A 12,457-nucleotide genomic window follows, 5' to 3' on the forward strand; every position below is an offset into this window, starting at 1 on the left:
GAACTTTGAGAGATTTGTAGTAGAATAGTTTTTTCTAATTTATATTGTTTTTAAAATGAATGCTTACTGTTATTTCATTGTTCTGACTTATATGAGTCTATTCAATTTTAATACGATTTCAGGATTGATGAAACCTAAGAAATTCATTTCATGTATAGTCTTTGTGTTGAATTTCATGCCGTTTTGTATAATTTATCTTAAATAATGCTTCTAAATTCAAAAAGACTTCATTATGCCTTAGAAGTGTTATCTGGATTAGAGATTGACAGCTGTACAACCCCTGTCATTCCAAACAGGTGAAAACCATGGAAAGTGTACACTGATTTAGTATTATCCTTCATTCAAACCTGAAAAGACAGTAATCAGAGTATGCGTAAAGTATGTGTGAGCTAGTAGCACTGATGCTTTAAAATGTGTTGAATACTGAAAATCACTTCAGATTTATTTATTTCTCTCTTCTCTGCAGCCTGCTGTAGAATACAGAAGGCTTCTGGATAGACTTCACAGACTGGAGCGGGACCTCCTGAAGAGGTTCCTTCTGGTAAAGCAGGAGGAATATTATGCAAAAGCTTATAGACAGCTGGCTGTTACCCAGAGAAAGGAGCTCCATAGTATCTTTTTTACACAGATAACAAATGCTACTTTCAAGGGAGAACTGAAGTTGGAAGCAGCTAAAACATTAGTGGAAGATTACTCTAAAATACAGGTAATAGGATGATAACTCCATTCCTAACCTAATGACAGAATACAAACCCGCAGTAACTTTAGAGAAATGTTTCAGGATAAATGTTATCACTTTTATAACTAATTTTCTTAGGAAGAATTTTAAAAAGTATAGTGCCATCATTATCCACATCTAAACGTCTACACAACTGTATATTGATGCATACGCACAGCCTTTCTCTACAACAGTGAGTTAAATATATTTGCCATAACATTATGTGCTTAGTGCTGACTTTTGTTTTCATGGGTAATATTTCCAAAGCACCCAAGTGCTTAAAGCTTGTCTTTACTGATCAGGGAAAATAAGACTAGTAGCTCACCTTTATCATGCAGAAGAAACAAGTTTGAAAACATGTCTACACCATGCAGTGGGAAATTGTGTAATATAAGTCCCCAGTTTTGCAGTGAATATTTTGATACATCTGCACATCTTGGAGCTCTGCTTAGCTCCTGAAAGCTCTGTTGGTGCAGCTCTGCCCCTAAGCCCTCCCCCACAGGATGGTCTGAGAGCAGATTTGTGCTCGTGCAGCAAACTTCTGGTTCCAGGTCTACCCTCTCTGGTGTTAATGGGGCCCTCAGCATGGTACAGAAATGCTAGAGTGCCATTTTCAAAAGTAATTTCAGCCCAAATAAAGGGACTTGGGCAACTAAGAGAACAGTTAGGTACCTAAATCTATTTTATGAATGGCATTTTCTAAAGCAGATCAGACACTGTCTAATGAATGATAAGTACCTTTGGATGCCTGTCTGTATAGGCATTTTCAAAACCCCCTAGGCATCAAGTGCTTTTCTGTACTTCAGAAGATGTACTGAGCCCTGCAATCCAAATGTGTAGATTATTGAAATTATACTATGTCTGAAGTGCTATGGTTTTGTACTTTGAGGGGTTGAGTATCTCTAGCTTACGCAGTCAGGGATGCTGATGAAGGGTATGTTCAGAACTTTAGTTTTGGTTTCAGTTACATTTTAAGTCTCTTGCAACAGAATAGCTTGAGTTTTTTCCTCAAGATTGTGGGTTTTGGGGGTTTTTTTTTACTCCATTTCTGTTGAAAGTTAGTGTTCTAGATTCGAAAAATTCTGGGAATTGTTCTTCTGGCTGCTTCTTGAAGAAGAGTATGGTTGTTGTGGTCCTACAGGTTGAGGGCCTGGAGGTTAAAAAGCAACATCTGGAAAGCAGATGTCAAAACATGTAAGGCCCACTCCTAAAACTAGATGCACTGTCAGATCTCAGTACAGAAAAGCCACACATGGGCCATTATCAGATGTAGATGCAGCAAGCACTTGTGCAAAAGACAGTTGAGCAGCCAGCAGAAGATAGAGCAAGTGAAAGAAGTTTTGACAATGCTTTGGCTGCTCAGACATGGGTCACCTAAGTATCAGACCTCATCTTGGCTATCTGATGCTAGCAGAATGTCTGCTATAGACCATTGTGCGCCTACCTCCAGTCTCTACCAGACCCACTTGTAGGTACCTAAGCCCTTTCTGTTCCGCACTGTTGGAAGCAGGAACTTCTGAGCCAGCCTGTGTGCAGCGGGCTTGGCTTTCCCCATGCTGTACTGGATACATGTGGAAGACTTATCCTTGGCTTTGAAGTCAATTTAGACACCTTTGAAAATGTTACCCTTTATTTATGTAATCATACAACATATTGTAAAGAAAAGAGAAGGGGGGGGAGGGGGAGAAAAGGAGGACATGATGCCACTTACTGCTGTTACTGAACACACGCTGTCTTCAGGTCCCAATTCAAGAAGACCTTTCAGCCTGTAGATAGTTTTAAGCAGGAACAGTTCTACTAACACTGGTAGGGTTGCATGTGTGTTTAATTGTGGGTACCTGATCAAATGACCTGTTAACTCAGGGCTCTCAGGAGGTGCACTGACTATTCAGGAGAGTACACACAAGATTGAGGTATTTGGGCCAAAAGCGCAGCCATTATTTATTTTGTTTTGTTGAAATAACAGTCATAATTTGACATAATCATTAAGTTGATATAAGCTTATTGTTTTTCACTTGTAAGAGCTTTTTAACTTTGCCCTGTTAATGAACAAATCTGGTCTGATACCCACAGGTGTTAGCTGAAATTAACGTTACATCTAATTAAATATATTTGTTCACATTCTTTCCTGTAGGGAGACATTGAAGAGCTAATGGATTTTTTGCAAGCTAGCAAGAAATATCATCTGAATAGAAGATTTGCTTACAGAGAGTATCTTATAAGTAAGATACAGTTAAGGGATTCTCAAGCCTCTGCTCTTATAAATGCAGCAGCAACCCAGATATCAAGTCTCATTAATAAGATGGAAAGGTGAATATCTCAATTGTTTTCTTAGCAGCCATTTGACTACGTTAGCTCAGACAATAGAATACTCTTCAAAAGTCTTTGTCTGTGTTACCTAGCAGGAAAGGTGTATAAAAACTTTATCTTCTAAGTTAATTCTAAGAAAATATTTTGTAACTGGTGACTTTGTTAGTTAATATCCCAGCAGACACTACGGTGAGGCTTTGTTGTTTGTGTCCACTTTGTACAGCACAGAGATGAATTGCTGGGAACGTGTATAGTACCTGTTTGTAATTCTGACTTCAGTGGGAACCAGACTCATGTAAGAGTCTCAATGTCCTTATACATCTATTATTCATGTAAATAGTCCTCAATCATATGAAAAGTCCTACCAGAGTCCATTGCAACCTGTACCAGTTAAGACCATTTGTCTGGGTTCTTTACGCGCAAATATCTGGATTTAACAGAAAAGACCTATTTTGATTCACTTGTGATTGAATGTGTTTGAGGAGCTGGATGTACTCGAAAGCATGAATATTTTCTAAAGAAAATTGACTAAGTTTATAAATAATGTAACTGGGGAGGATCTTGACTAGCAGAAAATACATCTGTTGCAGGGAATATTAAAAAGTAAAGGTCAGGTGAAGTAAAAAGTAGATCTGGAAATGGACTGTTGTAATACAATCATTTAATTTATTTGGGATATTACACCAGATCCAGGCTGATTCAAGTACTCTATGTGAGGATACTCATAGTCAAGGTAGAGAGATAGAAATGGTGACATACCAGACACATAGTTATTTAAAATTACGTGGCAATGTGGAGCACTGAGAGACCTCTTGCTGCTACCCAGAGAACTGTGGCATATCTTAGTCTGGCATACAGAGAGATTACTGAGGAGCACACCAGTGCAGTAAAATACGTTAGTGGGCAGGAAAACAACCTAGCACTGCTGCTGTTGATCCTGTGCATGCAGCTTTATGTGCATATTTTAGATGTCTATTAGTGTCAGTCACTGACAACATGTGGAACATGCATTAAGAGAACAAGTATAAATATCAGTCTTTACATTGTGGTTTTTCTTTCGTAATGTTGACTTAATTTAAAAGTAATTTAATATTAGGAAGCAGGAAGTCTGTTAAAAGCTACCCAAGATTGCATCTGTTGTTATGATAAAGTCATTTACCTGGGTTTTTTTTGTAACTTTTCCTTGCTCTTCTTTTTGATTGTCCTGTGTGCTGCCTCATTGGAATCATACCCTAAGTTTAGCCTCAAGATTTGTTGATCAGAGAGAGGTTCTTCCAGTATGCTTGCACCCTTTGCCTTTTTTGCAAACATCTGCAGCTATGTGGCTCAAAGACAAAAATAAATGTCTTGGCATAGGAAATATAATCCAGGTACATCTTTCACAGAGAGTTCCCTTCCATCAGTTCATGCCGCTCTTTGGAATCGGATTGTGAGAAAAGTTCTGAGATGTTTTCACAGATGTTGTGGTTATGTGAAATGCCTTCGTGAGAAGCTCTTACCTGTATGACCACTGCATCCGTGGCTTAAATCATTGCAGCGAACAACTGGGACTTCTCAGGCTGGAAAAATAGGTTCTACTCATTGTTTTGTGCCTGTTATTGCACCTAACAGTCACAAAACAGATCAACTACAAAACAGAGAGAACGTGTAGTATTAGTAATCCAAGACCTCATGGATCTCATCCCAAAAATGTACCAAAAAAAAAAAAAAAACTACCCAAAAACTTCCAAAACCAACAAGCATCATTACCAAGATGAAAAATTAATTTTTCTAGCATTCCCCTATTAAACTTCTCAGAGTATGCAATGGTCATAGTTCTCTGCGGACAAAGGAAACTTGTCCATAGTTGGAGACAGCATTTGTTGAGAAACAATCTCATCTGACTTTCTGGGACTAGAACTAGTTATTTTCCTCTAACTTCCCACACCTGCTGCAGCAGGACTTTCAGGCAAATGTTGGCCAAACTGTTATGTTATTATTCATTCTCTAGCTATTGAGATTATGAAATTCCAGAATGTAATATTTCAGATTATTTGCTAGTCTTTTTTTTTTTTCTACAGGCAAACTGAAATATCCTAATATAAACCCTGAGGAAGTTATTATCTATGCTAGGTAGGCTTGTATTTCAGTTTGTAATTATAAAGTGATTTAGGGAATATTTACAAATTAGAGCATTAAAATTTGAGCAGCAAGAGAAGTCTGGTCTGAATGTCTGGTACTTTACATTTGTATCCATAATGTCCTCTTATTTTTCACTTTAGCATTGAATCTGCTTGTTTAAGTATAGACACAGATCTGTTTTAATCTATTGTGTCCAGCTTTAATAGCGTGCCTTAAACTTACTGTCATAAATGGAATTTTAAAATGCAGAACTGTTTGTAGGGAGAAGAGAAACTGAGAAAAGATGTAGATTAGATATATCATAGATAAACAGATTCAGGAATACATAAACCAGCAGATAAATGATGAGGAGAGAGGTCTTTTAAAAATGGAGCGTAGTAGGATGTTTAAAATTTAGCAGATAGCAAGGCAATTTCAAATTGCATGGAAAAGATTCTGTGCAGCCAGAAACAAAGGTTATAAAAAGCAAAATAAAACCAAACATTCTAGGGAGGGTTGTGAACGTTTTAAATGAAATAGAGCAGCCAGTTCTCAAGCTGGGCTTTCTAAAGATAGTATTTAAATAAAATGTCCCGTTTGTCAGGACTGGCTGTGGGTACTCAGTGCCTTTGGAAATCAAATCCATGGACTGCAGTGCCAAAAGGCAGGAAAGCAAGTTTTAAAATATAATCCGTAATGATAGATTTCAAGGATGTCTAACTAGGCTTGACATTTAAGAATAAATGGGCAGGAGGGCAATACGTTTTCCCTTAAAGAATAAATGGGCAGGAGGGCAATACTTGAGGCAGTATTTATCCTGGGTTGTTCCGGCTATCCCCAGAGGCATGAGATTTTCGACGTTTTTGAACTACAGCAGCTGTAACATGTTGCATCGTTCTTTTGCCAGTATCTGCTTGTTCACAAGAAGTTTTCTTCCTTCTTTGGTATCTTAAAAACTGAATCCATTTCTGCTGACTCGCTAGGTATGAACAACTCAAGCTCCTTTATAAATTCCTCCCAAAATTTTAATTTTTATAAGACCTCAAGCACTTCTTGTGATCTGTGCTTTTAAAGTAGGCAATTGATTAACTTTGACGTGAAAGTTCAAAGCAAAATATCTCGTATTGGTCTCTTACTTACTCTTCTGAATAATCTCAGTTTATATGGACCTTGTTATAAGCAAAGTAATTTTCTGAACAGTATCCTGCTGGACCTTTCAGTGAGTTGGTATTGGAAAGTGAATGCCTCCAGCAGTAATGCATTAGTATAAAATTTTCTAATAATCTCTTAAAACCTTTTCTGTTTGTAGCACTTTGCTATGTAGAGCATTTATTGCTCTGAATTATTTACCTAAAGTTTGGGTTTTGGGCACTTTCAAGGTGCAGGAGAAATCCTGAAGTATCTGAAGCAGAGTAACGTGGGCACCGTCTTGCAAGTTCTCTCTGTATAGTCTCTGCATAGTGCTGTGATTCAGCCTCTGTGTACATCCAGGCTGGTACAACTTTCCTGTTTCACACCTATCTCCCTTATGTTTTAGTGACGCTCCTGTGCCTTCTCTAGCTGTCATAAAACAATCTTCCTTTGCTGGGGTCCAGCATCACTTAGTTCTCCATAGCATCAAATACAAACTACTACTTTTTACTTTTAGTGCCCTCACTTCACACTTTCTCCTGATTTTGTTGGCTTTCATTCAGTACAGAGAAGTCAAGGTCTGCCTGTGATTGACCTATGATACTGCTGCTGTTGGCCACACACTTCATCTCTGTTCCTTCCATGGCGCTTGCTGCATTTCGGAGGATCTCCCTGTAAACATCCTTGTCATTATTGCAGTATTCTCCTTCATTAAAATTCTCCTTGTTCAAAGACACTAAACATGTGCCTGCACATTTCTTCAGTGATTAGATGTCTGGTATGCTGAGACCAAGCAGTTTATCATACAGTCTATACTGTCTCACTATCTTTCTCTTCTCCTCTTATTTTGTGTTTCAGTTCAGAGTCCTTCGGGAACAAAGACGTCTTTTAATTCTAATACTGTAATTGTTTTTATACTGTATTTATATGAAACCAGAAATGAAGGTCTCTTGCCAGGATTGAGCCTTCTAGGAATTATTGTAATACTGATTAATGTAAGTAAGTTGCCACATAAACTCCCATAGACTTCTGTGGTGGTAGGCATTTTGCCCATTATTTTTGTTATCTGGGATTTTTAAATAAGTAGATTCCAAATAAATCAAGAGATAGGTTTTACAGTACTGCATCACCTTCAGTTTGAGCTGTGGACATATTGGATCTAAAAATAAATCAACAACCTGAAACTGAAATAATGTAGACTTTTTTTTTTTTCTTTCTTCTTCATCCTAAGAATAGGTAGGTATATATCATAAGAATAGGTAGGTATATATAATCTTCTAGTCATTCTATGTTGCATGGCTTTTCCTGTATCTTTCATTGGCTGGATGGTACCAGCACATCTATCTTTCTCTATTGCAGCCAGAAAGTGTTTGGACAACATGCAGGTTCAGGTCAGGAATTGGTACTTTCTACTCAAAGTTCCATGTTGTCCTTTTTGACCCCACATTTTGGAAGTCCACTGTGTTTAATATTAGAAATTATGACTCACAAATGTCCAACAGCCTGGTCTGAATTAAGATGTTCTTTTATTCTTCTGTTGTCTGAGAAGGATTTGGGGAATTTCTGGTGTAAATGTAATAGCAGGTAATTTTTGAAATTCAATTTGAGTTTGTGGAGGAGGAGGTTTTTCTAACTGTTGCAGTCATGGTTGGGATCTTGCTTACTCTTTGAAATTAAATACTGTAGCAACTGGAGGTAGACCATAGTCTTAAACTTACATTTGAAAGCACTGTGTGCTTAAGACTGAGAATTTGCTCTGTTAGATTATTGTCTTTCACGATTAGTTTGAAATCGTTATAATTTTTCTGATGATGTAAATGTAATAGGAAATCTGAATATAAATCTTTTCATGGATATGATTGCTTTATATCTTTAAAATAATTTTTAATTGTTTTTACTTGATTAGATTACATCCTTTAAAGAGAAAATTGTTTCTAATGAGGAGAAGGAGTTATAAAAGACATCTGGAATTGCATTCCAGGGGCATTAAATGAAAAATGTAAATATTATGAATAATATATAAGGCTTAAAATGTCTCATTTGAATATCGCTTACATTACTAACTGATATGTAATTGGTTTTGCATTTGCTTTCCCTTTCTTCCTTCTTCCTGTTCCTTCTTCATACACCTTCACTCTACCTTCACAAACTGCCTCAATTCTACACTCATCTCTGAGATTATCTTTCCGTTATCCACTTGCTTGTTTGATCCCCTCAGGTATCACTGCTAAAGAAACAAATATCATTTTGTGTGTCTACTTTGTTGAGCCTTATTATGGTACTAATTGCCTCTAATATCCTTTTGCTCTTAAGAATTTGGGGTAACAGGCTTCAAACACTGTTATTACAGAGCAGGTCATCTACCTGAAAGTCATTTGGGAGTGCTGCTGGACCGAGCCGAGGCTGAAATTAATTCTGTTAAGCAGAAATTTGATCATGATTTAAAACAAGAAAAGCAAAAGCTTCACCAGAAACTCATTACCAAGCGAAGGCGGGAAATGCTACAAAAGGTAATTATTTTCAGTATATTTATTTTCACTGGGCTTATCATGAATTAAAAATGGAATTAATTGAAAAATAAAGTGTAGTTCTTAGGACAGGCGTCAACACTGCCAGCAGCACGGATGAAAATAAGTGTCTGTTGTTTTTAGCTGTGTACCGCCAGGTGCTGTATTAATTATGCGGTAATTAATAGCTATTCTTTTAGAAAAACCTGCAAGAAATATAACTGGAGAAACTTGTGAAGGCCCTCTATTTAGTCTAACCTGTCAAAGGGGGTTATGACAAGCCTCTGTAATGTGCAAACAGGCAAAAGCCAACTGAAGTTCTGGAGTCGGTGAGGGAGATGGCACAGATCTGTGACAGTTGTCGTTTTCTGTGGGTTTCCTGGCTATGTGTGTCGTGTCATGCGAATGACTTCTACAGTATAGTTAAAATTCAGCTACAAAACAAAACTATGTAAAAGATGCTGTACCTATGGCTGCTTGTGGTAGGACTCATGTCGCCTAACCTCAGCCATCTAAAAATCAAGGCTAGCTCCAAATCATCTCGTAATGGAAGATGACTTGCAGGTGATCTGAGATAAATTGAAGGGAGTTGCTATCCAAAGGTCCCTATCTTTCTCTGCCTAAAGTATGTAGAAAAAACTGTCTTGGATTAGGTGATATTTCTTTAGATGACCAAAGTTAGGTGAGATTAATTTTACCTTTTGTGGGATATGTGTTTCAGTGTTTTCTGCTCTTTAACAGATATCAGTGCAAGAAAAGACAGCAGGTATAACAATGGAGACTTCATTTGTTGTATTTATTCTCAGTATAGGTAGCTTTGGTTTAGCTTTCCAATGGAATTGTTGCATGCTGTAAGATGGGGAAAATAAAATAAAAAAAAAAACAACCCTTTTTTCCTCTTTTTTTTTAATTTTTTTTGTCCTTCTTTTTCTTCCTTTTCTTCCTTGGTATTTGATCCAGATTCACTTCTGGAATGCTGCCAGATCATTACAGTTCAGCCAGTTGGGATTATGTCAAACCACAAGATCATGCATTTGTTTAGGTGTTAGCCCTTCTATCTAACAATAAGCTGAATTATCACAGGCCTGCTAGGTGCACACAAAACCATCGTGTCAAGGGCTAGGTAGGTCTCTGGACGCTGAAAAGCAGTTTTGAGAACACTGAAAAACAAAAGTATGAAATTTTGCGTTGCTATGAAATACATATTTAAAGAGCTAGAATTTGAGATGTTCCTTCTCTTAACCTTGTTCCTCCTTTTTGGAAATGAATCAGCAGAAAGAGCATCGGAAGGAGCAGCTGTCACTTGGAGACGCCTTCAAAACTACTAAGGAGGTCACTCACTACCTGAACCACTGGAAAAATATTCTGAGTGATCACACCGTTGAATTTGAAGAACTTAATAAAAAGCTTGACAATGAGGCCAGTGAAGAGCTGAAAGAGCTTCTATTTAGTCTAACAGAGAAAACTGTTGAAGAGCTTAAACATGTTCAGTATGGAGTATTTGTGCAAGAACTGGTAAAGCTCAGTGTGCCAAAGATGTTCCTGCTGGAAGCTGTGGAGGAGCATAAAAAAGAGATGGTTGTTAAACATGAACAGCTTGAGAGGCAAGAGCGTGACAAGAGCACGGCTGCTGAAGAGCTGCTTCAGCTCACCGGGCAGAAGCTGAGAAAAGAACTGGAAATGAGACTTTTGGAACAAAAAAAATTAAGGAGCTGGGAACAATCAGTATTCATGCAAGTATCTCTGTACCCTTTTCTTAGTTATTCTTGCAAATAGAGATGAACTAAGAGTTTTCACACCTGTCTGGGTATAAGTCCTAATGGTCAGTTCTCTATTGTGCACTTGGGAATTGATTTTTTCACAGGCGCTCAGCCCCTGCAGCGCCAGTGGGTGAGCCAGCACTCCTAGCACTGCAGTGGAAATCCCAGGAAATGGCAGTTTTGAAAGTAAAAAGGTGGAGTGTTTTTTATACCTCTGTTCGCTCCGTGTCAGGTTTCACTTGCACATCTTTTGTTATTATTCTTAGTCTGTTCTCAGAGGTCCAGCACTTTGGAAATGTCATTTAGTATGTCAGGCCTAATTAGCCCCACGTTCAATTTCGATATATTCCTTCCAGCCACAAGGCAAGCCTTACTCATCGGGTGCTCATTTTAGCTCTGCCACAGTATTTCCCCATATTTCATAAACACACAGCACAGTAGTGTACCTCTCCAGCTCATGGTTCCATGCATCAGACTTGGCCAATCTGGCCTGCTGACAAAGTGTCCCTTGCACCAAGCCCCCAGCCAGAGAGGTGTCATGGCATGGGTGATTTTGCAGAGAGGTTTGCTGGCCCTGGACACGCATTTTGGCCATCACTGCCTGCTATGATGTGACCCTGGGGAGGTGGGAAAGCGAGTGGTGGCCTTTGGGAGACTTTGTTCAGGGAGAGACCATGGCTACAGCCAAGAGTTGACATGCGTGGTGCCTCTGAGATTGGGCAGCAAGCTCCCTGAGAGATTTGCACCATTTGTTAACATTTCTTCTTAGCTTTCAAGTACGTTTATGACTAGTTGTTGTATTACCTGAATATTTACACTACTACATTTCCTATACAATGTCCATTTAATAACAGACATTGTTAGACATGGGAACATGAAAAAATAGTCTTCTGTCAAAATTGCAGCTTTAGGGGAAGCAACTGGAACAGGAAAACCTATATTAGGCTGTCTGCCCCTGGAAAAAATGGACTGGGCATGAGAAATTGAACAGAGGGGGGAAAAAAAGAAGCATTAGTTAAGGTTTCTCCTTCATACCTCTTCTTTAAAGCAAAACAGATTTGCATGGGCACTTTTGTCCAGACAGCATCTTTGTAAGTTTGCCTGCTGCAGTGTCAAACCATATAAAAGAAATATGAAAAGAAACCTTGCCCATTGCATGTGTGCTTTGTTAAAGGAAAAAAAATCCATTTGTCTTGTTTTCATTCTAATTTCAAGGCCTTTGTATTTTATTCAGCATTTTAAATACTTTTATATAAGCCATTTCAGTGTAGTTTCTAGCTTGTCTTATTGTCTCTTATTTATATTGCTGCGAGCAGACCTGCACGAGCAGGGAAGTAGATTGTATGACCCAGCAGGTCCTTCCTATTTCTAACTTACAATTCCATGATAATTGTGTTCCAGCCTGCAGTGTTGCCTGTTGTATTTGTTAAATGCTATCTTTATTTACAGCAACAGTAAGCTGTTTGGTTTTTTTGCCGGTAAAATGCTGGAAAATACGTATTAAAAAAGCAGCATTTGCACAACTGTTCTATCAAAAGCCCCTTAAAATCTGTCACTGTCTTTGTGTTCAGTCCACTGTCTGTCAATTTTGATATTTCTATGACAGATGCCAGCTCTCATGTTTATGTTCTCATCTGCTGTCTAGTTTTCGCAAAGAATTATTTTGAATGATAACTTTTAATTTTTGTTGCTTATCAAAGAGACCATGAGTTAGTCCAAAATATTTATGAAGATCATTAATGCTTAAAGTCCTTTTTAAACATGGATGTGACAAAACTGTGATTTGCTGTGTTTTCTTTTATATCTCTGTCTATATAACTGTATATATGGATATATATTGTATGAATTTTCTTCTAAAAGTCTAAGACAACATGAGAAATGGTTAAGTAGACTGTAAATGCTTGCTTGGAGTAATATTCCCTTAAAGTAAT

General features: G+C 37.9%; 1 protein-coding gene across 1 annotated transcript in view; it reads left to right on the forward strand.

Annotated features, from left to right (window-relative positions):
- The window catches only part of EVC2 (Ellis van Creveld syndrome 2), a 78,453-nt gene that overhangs the window by 40,550 nt on the left and 25,446 nt on the right, over positions 1-12,457 (forward strand). Inside the window, exons 10-13 of the mRNA XM_009328846.1 lie at positions 467-706; positions 2,853-3,028; positions 8,610-8,769; positions 10,042-10,499. Of these exons, the coding sequence (XP_009327121.1) occupies positions 467-706; positions 2,853-3,028; positions 8,610-8,769; positions 10,042-10,499 (1,034 nt within the window). The remainder of the gene's footprint in view (positions 1-466; positions 707-2,852; positions 3,029-8,609; positions 8,770-10,041; positions 10,500-12,457) is intronic.

Source organism: Pygoscelis adeliae, unplaced genomic scaffold (assembly GCF_000699105.1).
Source record: "Pygoscelis adeliae isolate BGI_AS28 unplaced genomic scaffold, ASM69910v1 Scaffold66, whole genome shotgun sequence".
Lineage (NCBI taxonomy): Eukaryota > Metazoa > Chordata > Aves > Sphenisciformes > Spheniscidae > Pygoscelis > Pygoscelis adeliae.